Source organism: Cnephaeus nilssonii, assembly GCF_951640355.1.
Source record: "Cnephaeus nilssonii genome assembly, chromosome: 2".
NCBI classification, from domain to species: domain Eukaryota; kingdom Metazoa; phylum Chordata; class Mammalia; order Chiroptera; family Vespertilionidae; genus Cnephaeus; species Cnephaeus nilssonii.
This window is the reverse complement of record NC_137073.1, coordinates 114,794,445-114,816,623: the sequence shown is the minus strand read 5'-3', so window position 1 is coordinate 114,816,623 and position 22,179 is coordinate 114,794,445. Positions and strand designations below refer to the sequence as shown.

General features: G+C 57.6%; 1 protein-coding gene across 2 annotated transcripts in view; it reads right to left on the bottom strand.

Moving 5' to 3' along the window:
- Positions 1-22,179, bottom strand: part of MAP3K1 (mitogen-activated protein kinase kinase kinase 1) — a gene marked incomplete at its 5' end in the record, with an annotated part of 45,372 nt that overhangs the window by 12,856 nt on the left and 10,337 nt on the right. For both annotated transcript variants that reach the window (XM_079782430.1, XM_079782431.1), the window contains 12 exons: positions 85-274; positions 543-634; positions 1,793-1,914; positions 4,080-4,352; positions 6,642-6,822; positions 6,928-7,009; positions 7,491-7,612; positions 9,620-9,768; positions 10,112-10,228; positions 10,993-11,193; positions 11,432-11,629; positions 13,192-13,342. In XM_079782430.1, the coding sequence (XP_079638556.1) occupies positions 85-274; positions 543-634; positions 1,793-1,914; positions 4,080-4,352; positions 6,642-6,822; positions 6,928-7,009; positions 7,491-7,612; positions 9,620-9,768; positions 10,112-10,228; positions 10,993-11,193; positions 11,432-11,629; positions 13,192-13,342 (1,878 nt within the window). The remainder of the gene's footprint in view (positions 1-84; positions 275-542; positions 635-1,792; positions 1,915-4,079; positions 4,353-6,641; positions 6,823-6,927; positions 7,010-7,490; positions 7,613-9,619; positions 9,769-10,111; positions 10,229-10,992; positions 11,194-11,431; positions 11,630-13,191; positions 13,343-22,179) is intronic.

Below are 22,179 nucleotides of genomic sequence, written 5' to 3'. Positions count from 1 at the left end.
GAGTCCCGTGCATCTAGACCGCGTCCTTGGGGCGGGTGTGGGCGCGGCGGGGAGGCACAGGACAGGCACCCTCAGAGAAATTACCTGACTTCCACGGGCTCGGCGGGGTTCGCCTCGGCGCCGACGGTGTGTGGGTAGAATTCGGCGGGGAACTCCAGCAGCAGCCGGTCCACCAGGCAGAGGCGGCCCAGCAGCTCCTGCCAGTTGTTCAACTCCATCTGGTTCCCAAGAATACAATTTAAGACGTAATCCACACCACCAATACCAATGGATCCTGCAAAAGGAAAGTAAGAGTAAGTGACTGAAACACAGGACATTAAAGTAGAAAACAAAACGTGATCAAATGGCACAACACAGTGCCCTGGGTCGTACTCGTTTAAAAACTACTCTCTTAGGGTCACGTTCTATTTCTAATGGGAGCTGATGGACTCAAGTTCCAAAATCACTTAGAAATCCCGTAACTGCCCAACAGAGGTGAGGAGATTCGACAGCTTGCTAAGGACCGTGCTAACACGTGCCGAGGTGAAGGGAAGAGTTGTTACCAGCTTTAAGTATTTCTCTGCCGACCGCCAGCTCCCCCGCCTGGCCTCTGCACAGCTCCAGCAGCGTGGACACAGACAGCTGGCTGGTGCGGCTGCAACGACAGGCGTCAGACGGGCTTGGGTGAGGCACACGGAGGGAGCAGGAAGGCACGGCCTGGGGGGAAGGGGAGGCTCCCAGGACCGTGCCCTCCACCTCAGAGCCTGCGTTCACGTCGCCGTACGTAACACGCACGCAGTTAACCCCACTCTGTGTCGCCCCCAGGACCTCCCGGGCTGACAGCAGAGCCGCCTGAGCAGCCAGCAGATACAGTAAAGGGCGTGTTCTCACGCTCACATCTTGTTAAAACAAAACTGAAGCGCCTCACAGTGTTTCTTAGGTTCATTCAAGCGGCCACGCAGGCAACCTGACTTTAGGACGGCAGAAAGCGGACAACAGCATCCACGCCACAGAAACAGTGGCGTCTCAGAAAAACGCATGCCCCCATGTTGGCAACGACATGATTCCCTATGCACTTCACAAGCTGTTCGCTTGCCCCGGCTTTCAGACGTGTGTTCTCTCTGAGCAACGAGAACACCTCGCACACGTGCCGTCTGTGCCTGTGAGCAGGGGCGACGGGCGGAAGGTCGGAGCCAGCACCTGGTTCCGAGACCTCTACGGACAGAGGACTCGGGACAGTCAATGCTCACACCACGGAGGTCTGGGGGACACGGAGAGACGGGGCCGCTCAACACCAGCTCCCTAGCTATGCTGCTCAGCGAGGTCTTCCCCACTCGACGGAAGGAACCGAGTCTGACAAGCACCGCCGGGCTCACCTGGGCCGTCCCCACCCCCCTCCTGTGTGGATCTCTGCCCCCAGTTAGGGCTGTTCTCATTCCTTGTCGACGTTCAAGGATAATGCAGGGATAGATAGGACTGGGGGTGGGGTTACTGACACAATTAGAGCGAACTGTCGTAATTAGAGGAAGAGTTCATTACACAGAAAGGGTTTCTGTGGGGGTCCTGAAAACAAGGCGAAGCAGGTGCAGTGACTTCATTGGTCCCTATGCTGTGGGACTGCTCCCTAAGATGAGGTCACGCCTGTGGTATGTACACTGCAGTGTCCTTACCAGCGGGACTTCAGATGGGAAGGTCTCTACAGGGGACCCCACAGCGAGCTCTGGCAGCTGTGACTCCTCCCGGTCCCCAGAGCCTCACTGAGTCACATGCCTCGGACCTTCCCAGGCGAGCCTGGCCCATCGGGCGGCCTTACCTGTTGGCGTCTGCGCACTTGACCAGGATGGTGTCCACGACCGGCCGCAGAAGCCTCTGCAGCTTGATCCTCTCGGCCAGGCTGTGGCAGGGCGTGTACACGAGCATGGCCCGCAGGGTTTTCTGAGGACGGAACGGAAGGTCAGTTCAACTACGTCTAAGGAACAGCAGGGCACCGCGCTCCTCTGAGGCAACGTGAGAAGCAGAACGAGCGGTGACAGGAATAGGACAACCACCATAGAACAGTGACTGCAAAGCCCACGGTAGGAAGGAGCTCCGAGCTATTTCTGCATCTTTTTAAAGTCTGATTAGTTTCAAAGTGAAAAGTCAAAAAAAGATTTAAAAAAAAGGACAGGAGCCACCCTGAGGGAGCTCCCCGGCCAAAGCAGGAGGAACCGAGCCACAGCTGACGGCGACGGGCGGCTCAGGACGCTGCGGGCACTGGCACGGCGTGGGCTGTGACGCTGTCAGCCACGTGGCCTTGCTCAGGACTGCGCATGCCCTGTGGTTTCATGGGGAGTGTCATTTTTGAGGAGACAGTCCCAGCTACGGGGAAGTGGCGCGATGCTGCATGTGGGTGGGGAGGCGGAAGGTTCCCAGCCAGGAGTCGCCTTGCTCACTGAGCGGACACACGACCCCTAGAGGATCAGCACGGGGCACAGTCCACGGCCCTGCACGCCCGAAGCTCACAGCCACTCGGACACAGCTGACCGAGAAGAGCCAGCCAGGCAGGCGTGGGCTGAGCATCACGTGTGCCTGAGGTTTGTGCTGGGAACAGTGGGAAGAGGCCAGAAGTTGGGCCAGGAACACGGGTCTGTCTTCTGCGCTGTGCTGGGCCTTCCAGAGGCCATGGGAAATGCCTGGGAGACCCACTGGGAAGTGATGCTCCTCCCATGATCGTACCGACCGACTCCCGATGGCTACAGCATCGAAGCCCCTGGCCCTGCCCCTGCGGACCCAGCGAGCCCCATGTGACTGTGTTCCTCGGTTTTAAGTGAACACGGCTCCTTCCTCAGGGAACTTTTCACAGCCCCGCCCACCTGCCATGGACATGCGCCAGGACATGCTGCGAAGGCAACAGATATCCCGACTGTCTCCGAGCCGGGATAGCGAAGTGATGCTCCAGGCAGAGCGGTGGCTCGTCTGCGCTCAGCGCTCCTATGCTGCGCTCCGCACTATGCTTAGGGGTTTCTCCTTCAAATCCGGGAGGTGACATCACTGTCACAGGTGGGATAGCTGGTCTGGGAGCCCTGCAGTCACCCCAGCAGGTGGCACCCCAGGACGGAGCCGCGTCTCCACCACCTTGGCCACAGTCCAGACTGCCCAGGTCAGCCCAGTAACTAGCTGCTCATTCCCGTGTCCTATGTGGAGGCTAACGCATGAGGCCACTCAATTCTGGCCCCAAACGCAGGTTCAGAACCACCGCGGGCACTGCTCAACCAGAGATGCCTTAGGCATGGCGGCTGAGGAGGGTCAGGAAGAGACCGCCAGTGGGAGCAGGAAAAATATGAGTTTTCAAACCAAACTGGGTAGGAATTCTCCTGCCGCAGTGGTTCTGCACTGGGGGCATCGTGACCTCGGGACTTCAGCAGACCCCCGGTGTCCTGAGGGGGGGGAGAGGGTGCTCCCAGGACGGAGGGTGGAGGCCAGGAGTGCGGCTGAGCATCCTACCGGCACAGGACAGCCCTGCCCCCAACGAAGAGCTACATGGCTCCATAGTGCTGAGGCCGAGAACCTGCGGCCAACCTGCTCTCCACTCAGAAGGGGAAGGTCAGACCAGCCTCCACAGATCCACGCAGCCTCGCCACGTCACCCACGCACGGAGAATTCTCACGGTGTGAGCCAGGAAAACAAGGCGGCCGTGGTCTAGGTCATGGGCCCTCGTCTGCGAGAACACTCTTGAGTCCACAGGGCTCACTAAGTCCGTCCCCTCAATGGCTGCTCATACGCATTTAACACGTAACCGGTCACTCTGAGGGCACCCCCCCAAGTCCTGTGAGCTGGGTCGCATGTGAAGTAAGGAAGATGTAAAGATGTGGACAGCGAGACGTGGCTGCTCGGGGAGGAGAGTGAGCAGTCTGCAGGAAAGCCCAGCAGGGTAACAGTGGAGCCCGATGGAGGGGTTAAATGGAAATGGCCATTTCCTGGGATTACGGAATGAAAACACAATTAGGATTTTCCCCAGTTAAATTAGGTGATGTGTTACTGGGTCTTAAAAACGCTACCTAGAATCAATCGAGAACCAGCCACCCGCCCCCGACGCGTGGTTAGGGAGGGAAGCTACTTACTAAAGCAGCAACGTACACTTTGTAGACAGGGTCGGCACAGACCATGGACAGCACGCTGCAGCAGGCCCCCACCACGTCGCCCGCGGGTGGGGAGGGCGCGCTGCTGGCCCCGGCCCCCGGGCTGCTCCGGCCCCCGCCCCCCGAGTGCCCGGTGCTCTCCCCGTGGGCCAGCAGCAGCGCCCCGCTGACGTCATGGGAGAGTCGCCGCAGAGCCATCTCGCGGACGTTCCAGTTTCTAGAAAACAAGCAGCCAACGAGCTCCGTCCCAAACACCTGCAACCAAACACAGAGCCTCAGTGGGGAGAAAGGAGCGGCCGAGTCTCCTCTTATTACCAAGGAAAACTGGCATTTCTTCCTACACGTATGTACACATATGTGTGTGCTTTAAACTTCAGAGAGAGGAAGGGAGAGGGAGAGAGGGATAGAAACATCACTGATGAGGGAGCATCATGGATCGGCTGCCTCCTGCACGTCCAACACTGGGGATCGAACCTGCAACTCGGGCATGTGCCCTGACCGGGAATTGAACTCTGACCTCCTGGTTCATAGGTCGACACTCAACCACTGAGCCATGCTGCTGTAATTTTTTAAATGCTGTTTTTAATTGATAAATTAGGCATTTCTTTTCTTAAAAAATATCTTTATTGATTTCATAGAAGGGAGAAGGAGAGGGAGAGATAGAATCATCAATGGTGACAGAGAATCATGGATCGGCTGTCTCCTGCATGTCCCACACTGGGGATCGAGCCTGCAACCTGGGCATGTGCCCTGACTGGGAATTGAACCCTGACCTCCCGGTTCATAGGTTGATGTTCAACCACCAAGCCACGCCAGCCAGGAGATTGGGCATTTCTTAAACCTTCACTGCACCACACAATTTCAAATACGTCCAGCCACTTACAAACCATAAGACGGACCCTGACAGGTGGCTCAGCTGGTCGGAGCATTGTCCTGTGCACTAAAAGGCTCAAGCAGGAGACCATCGATTGATCTCTCTCTCTCTGAAATCAATTAAAAAATCATAAGAAGGAATTTTAGCCTCAAGTTGAACTGTAATTATCAGCTGCGGTGAACTCAGGAGTGACCTCCAGTGAGTGGATGGGCACACGCGTGTGTCACACTTATTTCTGTGCTCCTCTGCTGACACAGCAACACGGCAGGGCAGACCCCAGCTCCGTGTTTGCGTTGTGGGAGTTTACAGAGAAAAACAAGCAAGATCAAGACCAGCCACCTCCAGAAAGGCACTAGGGGTGGGAGTAAGAGGGGCCTCGTCCCACAGGTGACAGTGGTGAGTCACAGGCTTTTACTTGAATTCTGTCTTGTACAAAAGTTAGATAAACTAGACAAAACAGGCGGGACTGTAACCAGTGAGTGAAAAATCAAGACGAAAGAAAAGTTCGTGTTCAAACCAGCCGAGGGGGATGCGGCGCCTGCGTGAAGGTGTGTGTCACCACCCGTGAAGCCACCGGGAACCCGAGATGATGGCCAATCAGCTACAGGCAAACTTCACACCTACAATAACTTACACGGACAATTTCTAAATATCAGAGATGAAGAGACAATTCTGGGGAAAACAAATGACGTATTTACCTGTGTGTTTGTTATAAAGTGACATAAAAGCGAACAAATCGACTAGAAATAGGGAACTGATTCTGCACCCGGCGTGTTAGACAGTGTGTGGCTAAGCCCTAGTTCAGTCTCCCGGGATCTTCTTCCTAAGAAACTGGGAATATACAGCTCATCCAACCTAGAGCTTCCGCAAAACAAACCAGACCACAGCCTGGAATCGCCCATATCTCCATGTCGACGCCAGAGCTCTCCTGAGGACTCAGGAAGGGGCAGGCGAGGGCCTATGCACATGCCGTGCATGAACCAGGCAAAAGAAAGAAGATACGTTCACTAAGTCTGCAAATTCATTCGACTCATATGAGGTTGCTAACACGCTGAGAACAGAGAATTCAAAAGCTGCAGGATATGCCACGAAGAAGGAAAGAAATCCTAATGGTGCACAAGCTTGATGAGGTGCTGTGCCTGTTTACACATTTCAGAGCAGGAAACAGAACTTAACAGACTATCGGAAATATTCCACTCCTCTGTCTCCTGAAGGCACTGTCTGCTCTGAATTCTATTTAAACATAACGGACTGAACAACCAAGCAACTGAAATTCCAACGACTGAGGACAAAAAGCATCCGTCGGCAGAGAAGGGGGAGGGAGACCCTTCCTAAAAAATGGCCAAGACGAGAGATGCCACCTCTCGGCTCCCACACTCGGCAGCAGAGCACCGGCTGCAGCGGGCGGCACAGAGGGAGGAGCCGAGTTCCAACGGCAACAAGGACGGACCAGGACAAGCCCAGCGGGATGGACTGAGCACTGGCAGGAGGGCCCTGAAGGCTGCTGCCTGGCCCGGACAACCGTCCGTCTCTCGTCAGACAGGGTTTCTGGAGACGCTGAAGCTGACCTCCACGAAGGCACGGCACCATCACCCAGGGGACTGAATGTCTCCAGGGCACAGAGCAAGCCCTTCCTAGCTGACCAGCACCTGGGAGACCTGCGGGCTCACCTGGACCCAGGGCTCAGCCAGGTCTCTGTAGGCAGCGGGGACGTGCTGGGCCCCGTAGTGCGTGAGGCCGGAGCTGCTTTCCTGGTCCCTGTGCTGCGGTCCCACCAGTGGAGGCTGTGCTGGGGGCTGCGGGGCCGCCCGCAGGGAGGACGGGGAGTCCGCGGGGCTTGACAGCTCGTGACTAAGTGAAAAAGCAACAACTTGCTAAGATAACCGACAGATGCAAATAACCCCGGAGAACATTGCAGTTTTTATCTGACGCATCCAGCCATTCCCTGGAACTCACCTGTAGAAATCATGGGACCGCCACTTAGACCTGCAGAGGGGACAGATCAAAGGCTCCCGATTTCTTCGACATTCTTCTGCCCCTGGGAAAAAATATACCTTATTACTCGTTATTATCCGTAGTAATTGTGCAGTGGCTGGTACAGGGTGCACAGACGGAGGGGACCTCGGAGGACAATGTGATGAAGCACTGACCCGAAAGCAGGCAAGGCAGCAGGGAAGTGCCATGTCATTAGTGATCACACGGGCTTTGCTGCTGTGTTTCAAACCGTCTGCCACTCAGCGCCCTGGCCCGTCCTTCCCACCCTCGCTCTGAGGTTGGTCTGTGATCTGTCCGTGCCCCTCTCCCTGCGTGTGCGCCTTCCAGATCATAGCTGCGCTTCCTCTCCGCACTCGGTCCGTCTGGCCCTCACACGGGACTACATCTCTTCACTGCCACAGCTCATCTGGGATGGACCCCAACCTCCAGGCCTCTGAGAACCTGGCAGGAGCCCTAACCACAGTCAGCGGAGGAGAGGGAGGACGTGGACAGGCCACGGGAGGGCGGGCGGTGGCGCCACCTACAGATGGACATGCAGTGGTGGTGCAGCTTGTTGCGGCAGCCGTCCTCACACACGGTCAGGCTCTCCTCGTCCAGCATGCCCAGCAGGCAGATGGGGCACAGCTGCTCCTCCTCGTCCTTGAGGCTGCAGGGCGAGAGGCAGGGGCGAGAGGGCGGCGTCAGCCGGGCGAGGGGGCCGAGCCAGCGCCACAGGCACGTGGCCTCAGAGTGCGACCGAGGAGTTCCCGCGGGCAGCACCTGTGTGCGAGCCCCCACGCGATGGCTCTTTCTCCTGTCCTCTCTCTCCCTTCAGACGCACGCATGCGCAAGTGCAGGCTGTGGGTGTGAGCTAGCTTTCCTGGCTATGAATGCCACGCAGGAACTACAGCTTTAGAGATAAGTCACCCGAAATTCTGCCTGGCACCTTCTGAATAAACCAACTGCTATGACTACATGTGCACACGCCGCACGCCAACACCTCAAGGCTGCGGGGGCTCAGCCGTCCGCACCCCAGAGTGAAGGCCACTTCACACCTCTGCTGGGTGTGTGCACGGGCCCATCGCTCCGAGAAACACATCTTCAGTGCACACACCTTTCACCTGGACTTCCAGGGACATGTCATGAAGGAACAGAGACAACACACACGCCTGAGGATGTTCACTGCCGTGTTACTCAGCACAACGGAAAAGCCAACCAGATGACACCGAGAGGTTAAGAAAGGCAGGTCCTCAGACCCCGCGGGTGGGAGGAGGGCGGCACAGCCACCGCCAGGCACCATGGCGCCTTCACAAAGGACCAGGGCCCACAAACAGCAACAGGGAAGATGCCGCAGACACGATATGGTGAGGAAAGCAGATTTCTGAGTGAGATAGTCAGAGAAAGGCAAGTATCACATCATCTCACTCATATGGAGAATCTAATGAGCAAAGTAAACTGAGGGACAAAATAGATCCAGAGACACGGAAGCATGGGACAGACTGCGGAGTCTCAGAGGGAAGGCGGGGGAGAGAGAGACAGACCAAAGAACTTAGATGCACATATGGCTCGCCATGGACAGACAACAGGGCAGGGCGCCCTGGGGAGGGGAGGGAGTGGGTGGAGGGGTCAATGGGGGAAGCATCTGTAATACTTTCAACAATAAATTAAAAGAAAAGAAAGCAGATAGCATGATAGAATTCAAACTGTATAGGATGATACCATTTGTGGCAAAATTGCCGCTTTATTGTGTATACTTGAACTATATTGTGTATATATGGATATTCCTAATATACAAAGTGCTTTTAAAAATCAGTAAGAAAAATAATAATAACTCACTAGTAAAATGGGCAAAGAAGATAAAAAGGCAAAAAAGATGCCAATAACCCTGAGGGAAGTACAGAGTGCATATTGAATTTAATGACGCCATTTTGTCCTTTGGGGGCAAATAATCTGACAGACACACGGGTTAGGCTGCGACATGCCCTGGTCCCGACACAGAAGGCAGCCCTCGGACACTGCTGGGGAGAGGGCGGCCACCACGACCCACGCCAGCGAGAGAGGGTTCTCGGGGCCTTCATGACGTGACGAGTGGCTTCTAAAATCCTCTGAGCAGAGGGCAGGGACTAGTACTAGCCTGCGGCCTGGTTGTCAATAAAGTTTTATTGGAACAGAGTCACACCTATTCACTCACAGGTCATCTGTGGCTCCTTCAGCTACAAGGGCAGAGCTGAGCAGCATGGGCGAGGCTCCCCGCCCTCAAAGCCCGAAATATTGAACGTAAAAAAGTCACCTCTAATCACACCACCTGCTAGTAACCAGTGTAGCTTTTACTCATTCCAACAGTTATGCACCTTTAATACCTTTGACATATAAAAACGGGGTTCAGGCATATAGTATTAGAACCTGGACTGTTTCACGCTGTTCAATATTCTTCAGAAGTGTAATTTTAATGGCTGCACAAACGACTCAGAACACGAGTGTACTTTAACCATGTTCGCTGGGTGTTTCAGCTGTTCCCAATTTTCCATCATAATACCGTGAGACGTAGCCGTCTCTGCCAGCCTGTGCATTTCTCAGATTAAAACTTGCTTCTTAAAGAAGAAAAGTACAGGCCTTGCTGGTGTAAATGTCCTTGCCCAGTGGACGGAGCATTCAGTGCCTGCACAGTACCCACCTGCTCTCCGCACTGGCTGTGGCTGCGCTCGGCGAGGACAGGGTGTGGGAGCTGGACATGCGGGACACGAACTTCTGGATGGTGCTACGAGAGGGAGCTTTGATCCTCGAGCTACGCCTGCTGTGATATTTCTGGAACAAACTCTCAACCTGCCATTGAAGAGATAATAACAATGATATTTGTGCCATAATATACACAGGAACAGTCCTAGAGGCTGAATTATTTGTGTTTTGTTTCAAAGTTTTTCATGAAGCCACCTAAGAGCTTCAGAACGAAGAACACACACAGCTTACCACAGACAGTGTTACTATAGCGGCAGTGTTTACTGGTTTTCAGACCAGAAGACTAATTCATCAATGGATTATAAGAGAACTATTTATAGACCAGAACCTACTGAATGACAGCTTAAATTGAGAGCTCACGGAAAATTTTTAGAAATATATCATAAAAATTTGTTGACAGTTTTACTCTAAAGCATTTATTTAAAATTACCTCAAAATTCTTTAAAGTTTTCCTCCACAACATTGGGTCGGAAGGTTCCAGCTGAAACACGCGGAGCATGACGAACAGCAGGTGGATGCAGAACGCACCACGCCCGCAGCTGCAGTTCTGCGGGGACACGGGGAAGTGCTCTAGAAGGCTCAGCGAGCACTTCTTAGACAGTATCTCCAAGTTCATTGTACTCAAGTTTCTACTAATTAATATGCAAGAAAGTCTACAGCTATCTCCACAAATTAATCTCGGATTTTTGGTAAATTTATTAAATAGAACAAATTTGTATATTAAATATATCTAAAGTATATTAAGTCAAGAGTAAAAAACTTCAAAAACACATTAAAAATAGGTATTAGCCCGCCTTAGCTGGTGTGCTCAGTGGTTAGAGCATTGGCCTGCCACCAAAGTATCTTGGGTTTGATTCCCGGTCAAGGGTATGTACTTGGGTTACAGCTTTTTAAAAAAAATAATTCTTTATTGTTGAAAGTATTACATATGTCCCTTTTTTTATCCCTTTGACCCTTCTAGCCTGTCCCCGGACGCCACACCCGCCCCCCCTCCCCCCGCCTTCACCACCCTATTGTCTGTGTCCATGGGTTATGCATATGAATTGCAGGTTTGATCCTTAGCCCCGGTCAGGGTGTGTGCGGGAGGCAACCAATGATGTCTCTCTCTTACATCAATGTTTCTCCCCCGCTTTACACTCTCTCTAAAATCGATGGGAAAAATATCCTTGGGTGAGGATAAAAAAACAACAAAAAAATGTTTATTAGCCCAAATATATTTTAAACTCATGCGTTAGTTTACTAAATTTCAGAAAGCTGTCGTGCATAAACCTGAGCTGGTGGCGGTCGGAATAAAGACCATGCGGGACCAACCTGCGGCCCGATGAACACGCGGTACTTGTTGTCCGGGCTGTCGCCTCCGATCAGGAAGGAGTTGGGGCCGATCTGCTGCAGCAGGTAGAGCCGGGCCCGCATCACCTTGTTCACCCGGCGGCTGGTCTCCTCGGGGCTGTACGGCGAGAAGCCGTCGGGGGACGGGGCTCTGCGCGGAGGCGTGGTCCTCCCGCTCTGAAACTTCACAGCATCGGCGTGTATTAGAAAAATGGCTTACTTCTCCCAAGAAACAATACCCCAACATGTCGTATCAGCCGGCCACGGGGCACTGCATATTCTGAAGAAATACCTCCATGTTTGACATAACGGGACAGAATGCACTTTCAACGCACCTGAGCCCCACCGCTCTCCCAGGCGGTGGTCTGTTACACGAGTCTGAGGGTCACAGAAACAACACGTTTGCTAAACATGAACTTACTGGCACCGGGGACGCTCGCTTCCTCCTCACTCCTGGGGACTCGGCCTTCACGGGGCGCCCGGCCGGAGAGGCGCCGGGGGACGGGCTTCGGCGTCCTTTGGGAGCTGGGCACGCGCTCGCCTGGGCCTCTCCTTGCGACTCAGCTGCCACGTTATTCATTTCCGATCCATCTCCTTTAATAGGGATTGGCTTTACCACCTAAACGAAATGCCAATATTCTGATTACTTAAAAACAGACTAAGGAATGAACCCAGTGAGGTTTACTGCACATTCAACGGGCAGCTCGTCCGCTTTCACTTAGCATGACTTCAACCACCAAGGCCAGATGTTTCCCCCACAGATGTCAGTCCTTCAGGCTTGCTCACGGGTTCACACGCTATCACACGTCCTTCCGGAATCTGGTGTTCCCTGTTACTACACGCTGATCACGTAGCATTCAAAATCAATGGAAACACAAGCACTACAGCTTCTACAGGGAATTCACTCAGCCGGCCCGAAGCAGGGTTTTCTTCTTCACCTGCACGGACACATGCAGGACCTGAAAACGCCACTGGGCATAACCTGAAGGATCAAATACTCCGACTGGCTCCCGGGAACCGTGTCTTGTCTGGGGCGATGTCACATTACAGCCGGTGGCTCAGGCGACAGGCTGAGCCGTCAGTCTCTGAAGGGGACGCAGTTTACCAAACCTGCTGTTCCTACACCTGGGCTTTCAGACCCAGCCCGGCCGCGAGCGAGCGCTGACCCTGCGGCCTCAGGCCAGTCCCGGCTCAGCCGGCCGCCCGCTCCCTCTCCTCTGTCCACTGGCCAGAGCATCTGCAATGCGGCCGGTGTGACCGAGGAACGGAATTCTTACTTTTATTCATGTTTCAAGTTAAACAGGCACATGGGGTGGATCCAGGGCTAGTTCATCACTGGGCAGGGCTGTGGTGGAGGCGTTTCCAATACCCAGTGAATGGTTTGCTCGGTAACTTTCATGATTCTAGCCACTTCCCTGCCCCCTGACACGCACACACCCGCACGCACACGCATCTCCAATGGCATCTGTTCATAAAGAAGGAGCAGACACCGTGGTGTGTATGGGCCTGGGTCACTGAACACTGGGACCCTGCGCCCTCCACGAGGCAGAAGCAGCACGTCTCGGATCTGAGAGGCGGGCCTGTCCCGTTCTGCTGCGCGTGGCTTTCCCGCGCTCACAGATGAGCTTTTTACAAATGAAGGCGACCCCTCCCCCCGCAGAAAGATCACGCCTGCTCCGCTGGGGTGGTTGGAACCGACCCGCCACGTGTCTGAGGCCCGCCTGACTTTAGAGGGAAAGCCATGGCCCCTCCGAACTGAGGCTCTGGGCTGCGGCCCCCAACCTGGGCATCCTTTTAATTTATCTCAAACCCGAGTCTACTTCGTTTTTTCTGATTTCCTGAAAGATTTCTGTTATTAAGATCCTTGGATCCTACCTTTCAGATAAAGCATCAGAAGAAAACCTGAAAGATTGCTTTTTTTTAAAGTTCTAAGACCACTGTAACTCTAAGGATTTTAGGTGCTGGCAGTAGGGGGCAGTGCTGCCCAAGCATTCCGGCCGGGAGGCTCCCACTATGGGCTCCCCCGCACCAGCCCGTGCCCGGGGCTCAGTGAGCAGGGTGAGCTGTGGGTTCTCAGCAGCCACAAGAGCAAGCAAACCGCCTGTGCACTTGGACTGAAGTCACACCCGCTCCCAGGGCATCGCCGACGCCCCTTCCTCCTGCCCTGCGGGCCCCACTCACCACCGGGCCCCTGCGGCTCCTGCGCTCCAGCCACTCGTGCCGCCAGGCGGGCATGCAGGTGGCCTTCAGCCTCTCGCGGATCACGCGCTCCTCCGGCCGGTCCTCCATCCTGTGCAGCCCCCGCAGCGTGTCCTTGCTCTCCATCTCCGGCCTGTAGTGGGCGGGGCAGAAGTTGACAGGTGAGAAATAATTGGTGAGAACAAGAAAAGCAACAGTTTATACTTTCCATAGACACATAACTAGAAAGGTCACGGCTACCCCCCGGGCATTCAGAGGGCGTGCGCCCATCACCGTGGCCCGCGTCCTGCTCGTTGGCTGCGGAGTGTACAGGCGCCGGTGCTAGGGCTGCCTGGTAGCACGGCTTCACACCTCTAACCAGGAAGGCCCCTACCCATCCTGCTCACCAGCCCTCACCCAGGGAGACTCCGACATGCTCAAGCCGAACCCTACACGTCCACGCTAACTGATGTGTTTCTTAATGGTTCGTCCTCAGCTTGGGAACACTGTTCGTCAACCGTCAGTGGCGGGAGAGACACGGACGTGTCTAAGGGATCGGGTGATGGGCACGGGGGACACGCACTTCTCCCTCCCAGCAGCCCCCCCAGGCAGCACTGCCGGGGCCTGGGGCCGGGAGCCGTGGCAGGGACACAGCTGGGGGTGGCGGGACCCGGACCGAAGCCGGTGGGCTCGAGTCAGAGTGACGGCTGTCACTTCTCATCACCGAGTCCTGCGAATAAGGCCGGGCCCATGTGTACTCAGCACACATGGCAACACGCAGCCGTTTAACCCATAATTTGCCTGTCCCTTTGGGGCATATAAAGAATTCCAAAGTAAACAGGAAGACTGTTCGAAAGACTTTCCTGCTTCTAAATTAGTGCACGGTAAAGCGCTCAACAATCGCTGTGCAGACACAACAACAGGAAGTTCACAAAAGGCGGGGAGTCACTGGGCCGTGTCACCACCTGAAGCAGCGGCTTCAGATCGCCCTCCAGACAGAGAGCCGCGCAGACCAACTGTGCTCACGGCACACGCCTCACGCGTGCAGGGATGTGTGCGGACATGTAAAGCAGCCGACACCCAAGGTGCTGGCGTCCTGCAGTGGTGAGAACTCAGTGTGCGCTATGGACTCAGACACCGCTGACAGGTCAGACGGACATAAACCACGGCGAACTGCCCGCGAGGACACCGATGCGGTGACCGAGCAGACACGGCTAAGGAAGAAGAGGCGAGGTTGCTTTCTCTCATGAACCGCATTTTTGTTCAATTCTCCTCAAGACTCCTTTCCTGACCACAGCATGCAGGAGTCGCGCGCGCGATGCAGCTGCCTTGCGGGGAGTCCACGCAACGGGCTTCCGTGGTCTCGGCACTAACGGGAGACAAAGGGCGTGGCGGAGGGCGTGGCGGATGAGCTGAAACTGGCGTGGACACCACACCCAGGCTGTGCTCCTGCCTGAGACCAGCTAAACCGAGACCAGACACCCTCAGCCCCAGAGGAACATCCAGCAGCGGCCCCGCCCCCCCAGGCATTGCGGCGGTTCCATCTCAGCCTCGCCTGCAGGCTGTGCGTGTGCCCAGGTGGGTCTACGATGCACCTCGAGGACAGCCCTCCGCAGTGGGCCAAGACTCCCCATAAACCCAAGTGCACTCACAGGTGAACGTGAAACAACCCTCTACACAAGCGGGACTGACCCTGGGCACCGACAGAGCTGGGAGACAGGTAAGTTCACAAGCATCCGTGGGGGCAGGCATGTGAGCGGCCGGTCAGGACGATGCTAAGACCTGCCGAGAGGGGACTCAGGGGACCACCACATACTCAGCCAGCTGGTGGGGAGCGGTGCAGGGATGACGGAGACGCGCCAGGGTCAGCCACACCCACACAGATCTCAGAGAAGACCAGGCAGACCCAGGCAGGGGCGGAGGAAATAGTTCCCAGATGAGCAGCCTGCAGTGAGAACACTACTTCCTGAACGGCAGTCAGGGGACACCTCGCCGTCAGCACAAGCACACGTCAGCTGAGCCGGCGTGTGGCCAGGTGTGTGATGGTCGACGCTCCACGAACTCACCGACGCGTCACAAGTTAGGGACCGAAATCCGAGGGGGATGTCTACGCGACAAGTGAAAGCGGTCAGGACTGGACGCTGGTTTTGTGAGTTTGTAGGAGGACCACGTCACCAATCAGATGACACCTTAGTGACAGAAAGGGAAGGACCGACAGGCCCAGTGGGCGGAAGAAGCCAGCTGTCCGGGAGCGCTGCTCTCGAACTCAACCCTTTTCAGAAAGGCTGCGATCACCTGGGACCCCAGCTCAGTGACCTGCTTCCGGGCTGCAGCCGCCAGGGCGCTCTGTGCTCGCCCACATTCGGAGCTAAAACTCCCGTGGTTTACCCTTCCTTCGCTGTGTCTTTATACTTGACAAGAAGCCTCAGAAACCTCTGGGAAGCAGGCGTGTGAGCAGCCTCTTCCTCAACCTCTGAGCACAGACGGGACGTGGTGAGCGAGAAGGATGCAGTTTGTCACAGTGTTTGCTAAACGCGTGTTCCCTTTCAAGACGCCCTCGGTGCGACGTGGCGAGCCCCAGGCGGGGATGTGTGAGGAGTGACATAAACATGGGGGGGGCGGGGTTCAGACTCCCTCCACCCACGCGGGCAAGGCAACGTGTCCGCCCTGCAGACACCGGCCCGGGACCCTCCCTCGCGCCCCTCTGGCTCAGCTGGTCAGCACGCGTCGGAAGAAAACGCAGAGAAGAAACCCACGCGGCGGTCATGGGTCTCAACACAGACCTCTCGGCTTCCTCAGCGCGAAGGCACCGAGAACCACCGTGGAGACCGACAGCCCGCAGCCCATCCTGAGAGACGGGCAGCAGCAGAGGCCCTGACGTGTCACCAAGACCTGTCCCTGCCGAGCTACTCGCTCTGCCAAGGACTCAGGTCTGCGGTGAAGACAAAGTCGTCAGCCAAAACCCACCTGACAGCCGTTTTCTCTTAAAGTCTGGACGCCCCAAGGAGAGCCCAGAGCTGGAACTGAAAGGGCCCGTCGCTCGTGGAGATCCATCGACCGACCGTACAACTGGCCTCCGTTTAAGAAACACGCTCGACCTGCAGAGCCTAACGAACGAGGGGGAGGCGGGAGCAATGGAGCCGAGCGCCGAAGGGAGCCAAACACGCCACACAACGCACGTGTGCCGATAAACCGCCGCTCGGGCCTCGTGAAATTCCCATAAAACCGCGTGTCTTCGCCAGGGCTCAGTGCTCACCTCTCCCTGATACTCCATCTTCTCGTCAAGAACTCCCCAAAGCGCCCACGGGTCCTGGAAGCAGGTAGGGGGGTCTGCAACCCAGGAACCTGCCCAGATGACCTGCGGCCCAGCTGTGTGGACAGCGTCCGTATCGTCCGCTCGGGACAACATCCCAGGAGATCCTGACCAGTGTCCTATGCTCCCACCCCCTCCAGGTCCTGGAATGACTGCGCCCAGCTGGGTTCCCCGTACCTGCTCCCCGAGCAACAGGACACCCGTGAGCACCTGGAGCGGGTGGGGGTGGAGGGTGGCTTTCGGCGGGCAAGGTGCCGGCTCACGCTTCTGCTCCGATGCTGTCGGCACAACTGGTTTGAAGACACAAACTCCCCCTAAGACACCTGTCGCCTGGCTGACCCCTGGGAGGGCCCAGGAGGGAGCCAACTGCTCTGGCACGTGTGGCATGCACGACAGCGCACGCCTGGACGCAAGAACACGCCTGGACGCAAGAACACGAAGTGCACCGCGTCCGGACGGAGGGAGGACAGCAACCTTCCCTCGCTAGGTGGCGCCCTTCCCCCAAGGATGGAAGGGAAGGAAGCGCACGTGGGCGCTGACCTGAGACGTTCTCAACGCGGCGGGTGCTGCCTCCTGCGGCCCCGCTCTCGCGGACCGAGGTGTTCACAGCTGTGCCCATTCCTTCCCGAGCCCAAAGCCATGACTGAGGAGCACCAGCACGGACGGGTTTACTGTAAACCGGCAGCTCCGACTCTGACTCGCCTGGTCTGTGCTTCTAGACCCCCACCATCCCCACGTCCTAGTTCCAGCGAATTCCGTTACAGAAGAACAACGCAAATGGGAGTGGGCAAGTGACCATTTACATACAAAGCGCATCGTCTTCCGTTTTCACGGTCGTGCGTGTGAATATCCTCTTGACCTAGAGCAGTGGTCGGCAAACCAGCTCGCGAGCCACATGCGGCTCCTTGGCCCCTTGAGTGTGGCTCTTCACAAAATACCACGTGCGGGCACGCACGTACAGTGCGATTGAAACTTCGTGGCCCATGCGCAGAAGTCGGTTTTCGGCCTGGGAGAGTCTATTTTGAAGAAGTAGCGTTAGAAGAAGTTTAAAAAATGTGGCTCTCAAAAGAAATTTCAGTCATTGTACTGTTGATATTTGGCTCTGTTGACTAATGAGTTTGCCGACCACTGACCTAGAGTAACCTCGACTCAGTTATTGTCCTTCGGCTGATGCTAACCTCAAAACCTCCAAGTTGGAAAATGGAAACAAAGCTGGCAATTAATCAATATGAATTTAGCCGTGGCCGGTGCTCCGTGAGCTGGATCATCATCCGGTGCACCAAGAGGTTGTGGGTTCGAGTCCCGGTCAGCACATCCCCAGGCTGCGGGTCCCTGGTCAGGGCATGTGCCAAAGGCAACCCATCGATGTTTCTCACATCCATCCTCTCTCTGTCTCTCTGCCTCTCTCTCTGTTTCTCCCTCTCTCACCCCTCTGTTTCTCTCTCTCTCCAAAATCAATACAAACATATCCTTGCGTGAAGCTCCAACAAGATAAAATGTGAGGTGATGAGTTACAGAAGCAAAACATGACCAAGACCCGCCAGGCCCTCCTGAGGCGGCTCCCGTGGTTTGAGACCCTGCAGGCCCACGTCCCCACTCAGGTTCAGGGTCACCCCTTCCTAGGAGCAGCTGTCACAGACGCTGCCTCCAGTCCCCCCCACTCGTCCCGGGCCCTCTAACTCAGTCTGGGGGTCGTCCTCCACCCCATGGGCAGATGCACCCTGTTCTAAAGGCCTCCTCAAGTGCCCCCCCCCTGGCTGGGCGGCCTCTGAGGGCAGCCATGGGCCCTGACTCCTGTCCCTGAGAGAACCCCGCCCCCTCCCCCCCACCCAAGCCGTCTCCCTCTCCCATTTCCTGTCTTCCCTGACAGCCCTGGCCGTCTGCACTCACACACAGGCTGGGAGGAGCCTCCAGGCCAGAACGAGCTTCCGGAGGCCCTGGCGACTCGGTACCCACCGCCGGTTCTCGGGAAACTGCAGGGAGAAGCTGCGACTTCCCTGTGGCCAACGGGAAAGAGGCCCAGAAACTCCAGATGGTCCCGTGCCCGAGGGGAGGGCAGAACCACAGCCTACATCCTGCCGGGAGCAAGGGGGCAGGGAAGGGGCCAGCTGTGACGGGGAGAATGGGGGCTGGCACCCACATCCAGGGGGTGGGGTGTCTGGGCAGGGGGGGCCGGCCCCGCCCGTCTGGGGGTGCACCGGAGCCCCCGCAGAAGCGTGAACAGGCACCTGGTTAGAATGCGGACTCGGCCCGGCTGGGAGAGCAGAGCCGTGGCAGCTCGTGCTGCAGGCACAGCGGCACCTGAGCTGTGAAGTCCACGGGAATCGGGAGCACGAGCCGGACGGGGTCGCTCTGCCCGTCCCCAGGGCCCGTCTCGTCACGGCACTTTGCTGAGGGCCCAGCACTCACCGGAAGCGGAGCCACCGCACGCAGCAGCTTTCCCACCGTTCGCTGCTCACAGACACGCGATGGCAAACGTCCGCTGGGCAGGGGCCTGGCTTGTCCGTGGCCACAGGCAATACCGAGTCACCGCTCCTGAGGCGACGAGACCAACGCCAACTGCCCGTGCCAGCGTCACCTCTCGCTGCCGATCACGGACGCACCGCAGCTGCGAGACGGCCAGCGTGCTCCCAGGGACACGAGGAGCCGCCCACACGCTCTTCCAGCACAGACCCTCTGTCAGCACGACGGCCCCCACAGAGCAGCTGCCGGCCGCCACACTGTGCCTTCAGCATCCGTCCGACCGGGGCAGGCGGCCCACGCTGACCCCGTGAGAACGGAGCCAGGACAGCACTCGCAGTGACGACGGGAAGAGGTGGAGAAGGCAGGGGCCGCAGGAGGGTGGACAGGGCCCCTGAGCGTGTGGGCCGAGGACGGCCTCAGGCAGGGGCCCCGAGCACGCCAGTGCACGCTTCGGTCACAATGCGGCCCCCACGAGAGCGGGAGTCCCTCTGTCATCGCTGGTACCCGGGGCCTGGCACGCAGCCAACCCTTCCTCAATTTGTTGAATGAATGAATGTTTTGTTACAGCATCAGCTACAATGATGAACTCGGAGAAAACTGCTATGGAGCATTTAGTAACCATGGAAACGCCATCACAGGCTGCTCCCCGGCACCCGGGCCAGCCCTCCTGCGTCAGGGTTTCAGGAGCTCGCTCGCTACTTCACCGCGAACCCTCCTTCCCCACCTTCCAGCCTCGGGGCTTCTGCCATCTTCCTGCTCAAAACCAACCAACCCAACCACCCAGAGGCTGCTGGCCGCACCAACCCCGCTCCCCTGTGCACCCCGCCCCCCACTCTGTCCTGCTCTGGCCTCTCAAGGGGCACCTGTCACCCCTAAGGGCACCCGCTCCAACACGGGCACCCACACACCGCCCGTGGAGACCGTCTGCCGCCTGGCCTTCCAGCCAGGGACACGCCGACCATCCTCTCCTTGGACAAGGTCCCTCCCACCGTGCCGGCCCCTCGGGCTCCCCGTGCTCCCTGCTCTCCCGAAAGCCCCGCGCCCTCCGACGGCGGAGTCACAGCCGACAAGAGGAACCCGGCCTGCGGATCAAGGAATTCAAGGGCCCGCAGGACCTGCAGCCACTCGTTCATCCCTCGGCCCCGGCATCAGGGGCTGCAGCCGGAGCTGGACGTGACGGCGTCAAACACGGGGCTGAGCAGCACGTCCTCCCAGGGATCGTCTCCACACGGAACGCCAGGAAGACTCACAGGAGACAGTTGGTTCCGGGACCCGACAGGGGATCGCCCTGGACTTTGAGGGCGGGGCCTGAACTCTCTCAGGAGGACGTCCTTGAAGCACTGTCCTGCCTCCTGTCCTTGCTGCTCGCATCACCGTGGCTGCAGGGCCCGCCCGGGCAGCACTCACATCGCCCTCGGCTTCCTGCAAGTTTCCCTGAGACCAGGGGCCAGTCTCCAGGCCCGGCTGCCGGCACAGGCACCGCAGCATGTCAGCGGCCACGCCAACCCACGGGCACGCCTCCATGGGCAGCACGCGCTGCGTGAGACCAACGCGACGGCAGACACATCGCAATGTAAGTTAAGAAGGCCGCACAGTGGGACGTCAGACGCCGCGAAGGGATGGAGCAGGTTTCATTTTACCCCAGTGACCTCTCTCGAGGTCAACTCAAAGGTCATCTCCTTTGTCTGCCAGAGGCCCGGGTGGGGGCCCGCAGGTGGGGGGGATGCAGGTCAGGGGGACCATGGGTGGGGGACTGTGTCTTCTCTCAGAGCTGCCAGGCTCCCCTAACCCCAGGGAAGGTGCCTGCAGAACCCACTAGGGGTGGGCATGTGCTACCTCATGTCGTGGGGAAGAGCAACATCAATAAGTGAATGGCAGTCACCAGGCATAACTCTATGTGAACGTCAGCCTTGGACCGCAGTATCTTCGTACGGAGAGCAGGGGCAGCGGGCTCGGGGAGCCGCTAACGAGAGCACCCGGCTCGGGGATCCTGAGCACGTTACACACGGATCCTGAGCGCGCTACACGCGGATCCTGAGCGGGCTACACGCGGATCCTGAGCGCGCTACACGCGGATCCTGAGCGCGCTACACGCGGATCCTGAGCGGGCTACACGCGGATCCTGAGCGGGCTACACGCGGATCCTGAGCGCGCTACACGCGGATCCTGAGCGGGCTACACGCGGATCCTGAGCGCGCTACACGCGGATCCTGAGCGCGCTACACGCGGATCCTGAGCGGGCTACACGCGGATCCTGAGCGGGCTACACGCGGATCCTGAGCGGGCTACACGCGGATCCTGAGCGCGCTACACGCGGATCCTGAGCGCGCTACACGCGGATCCTGAGCGCGCTACACGCGGATCCTGAGCACATTTCTGTAGCAAGCTGCTCACTAGAGAGAAGCTGACTTCAGACACGGGTGGCGGCATCCTCTCGCCAGAGCTCGGCCCGGAAGTGAGAGGGAGGAGGGAGGAGGGAGGAGGGAGGAGGGAGGAGGGTGGAGGGAGGAGGGAGGAGAGGCAGGAAGTTCCTGAGCACAAGCCTTTCTCTTGGACGAGAGGCTGCCGTTGGGACCCACCCCCACTGGGCCGGCCCTGCTCTCCGGTCTCTGCTCCATTTAACTCGCCCAGCAGGCCCTCCTGCAGCGGAGGGAGCATCCACTGTCCACTCGGAAAACCGCCGATCACTCCGGGGTGCGCGGAGGACAGGCTCGCTGCCCGTTTACTGGTGACGCGGCTGGCAGCCGGCTCTCGGGTCGCCGCGGCTGGCAGCACAGGCCCCGCAACCAAGACTCAGAGGACGGGGCTCTGGTCCTCATTAGCCGCGTCTGGAGCAGGAGCAGCGTCTGCTCCCAGGGCCTGTGTGACCCCCGCCACCATCAGGGGAGGAAGGAAGTGGCGGCGGGCCGCGGGAGGGGCAGGTCCCGGGGACCCCAGCGGTGCTGCTGGGTGCCGCGCTCAGCGAGAGCCGGCGGCTCTGTCCAGCGGGCGCAGAACCGCGAGGAGCTGAGTTCTGTGTGAAGGTGCTTCCGGCTGGGCAACCCCGTGACTGACACGGTTAGAGTCCTGCTCCAGACCTATTGGAAAGTCACCGGGTTCTAGCACTGGAGCCCCGAGTTATCAGAGGAAAAAGAAAGACTGATGGTGCAGTTCATACTCCCAGTAACCGCCTCCGTCCAGGTTATGGGGAAAGAACCCCCAAACGTAATTAAATC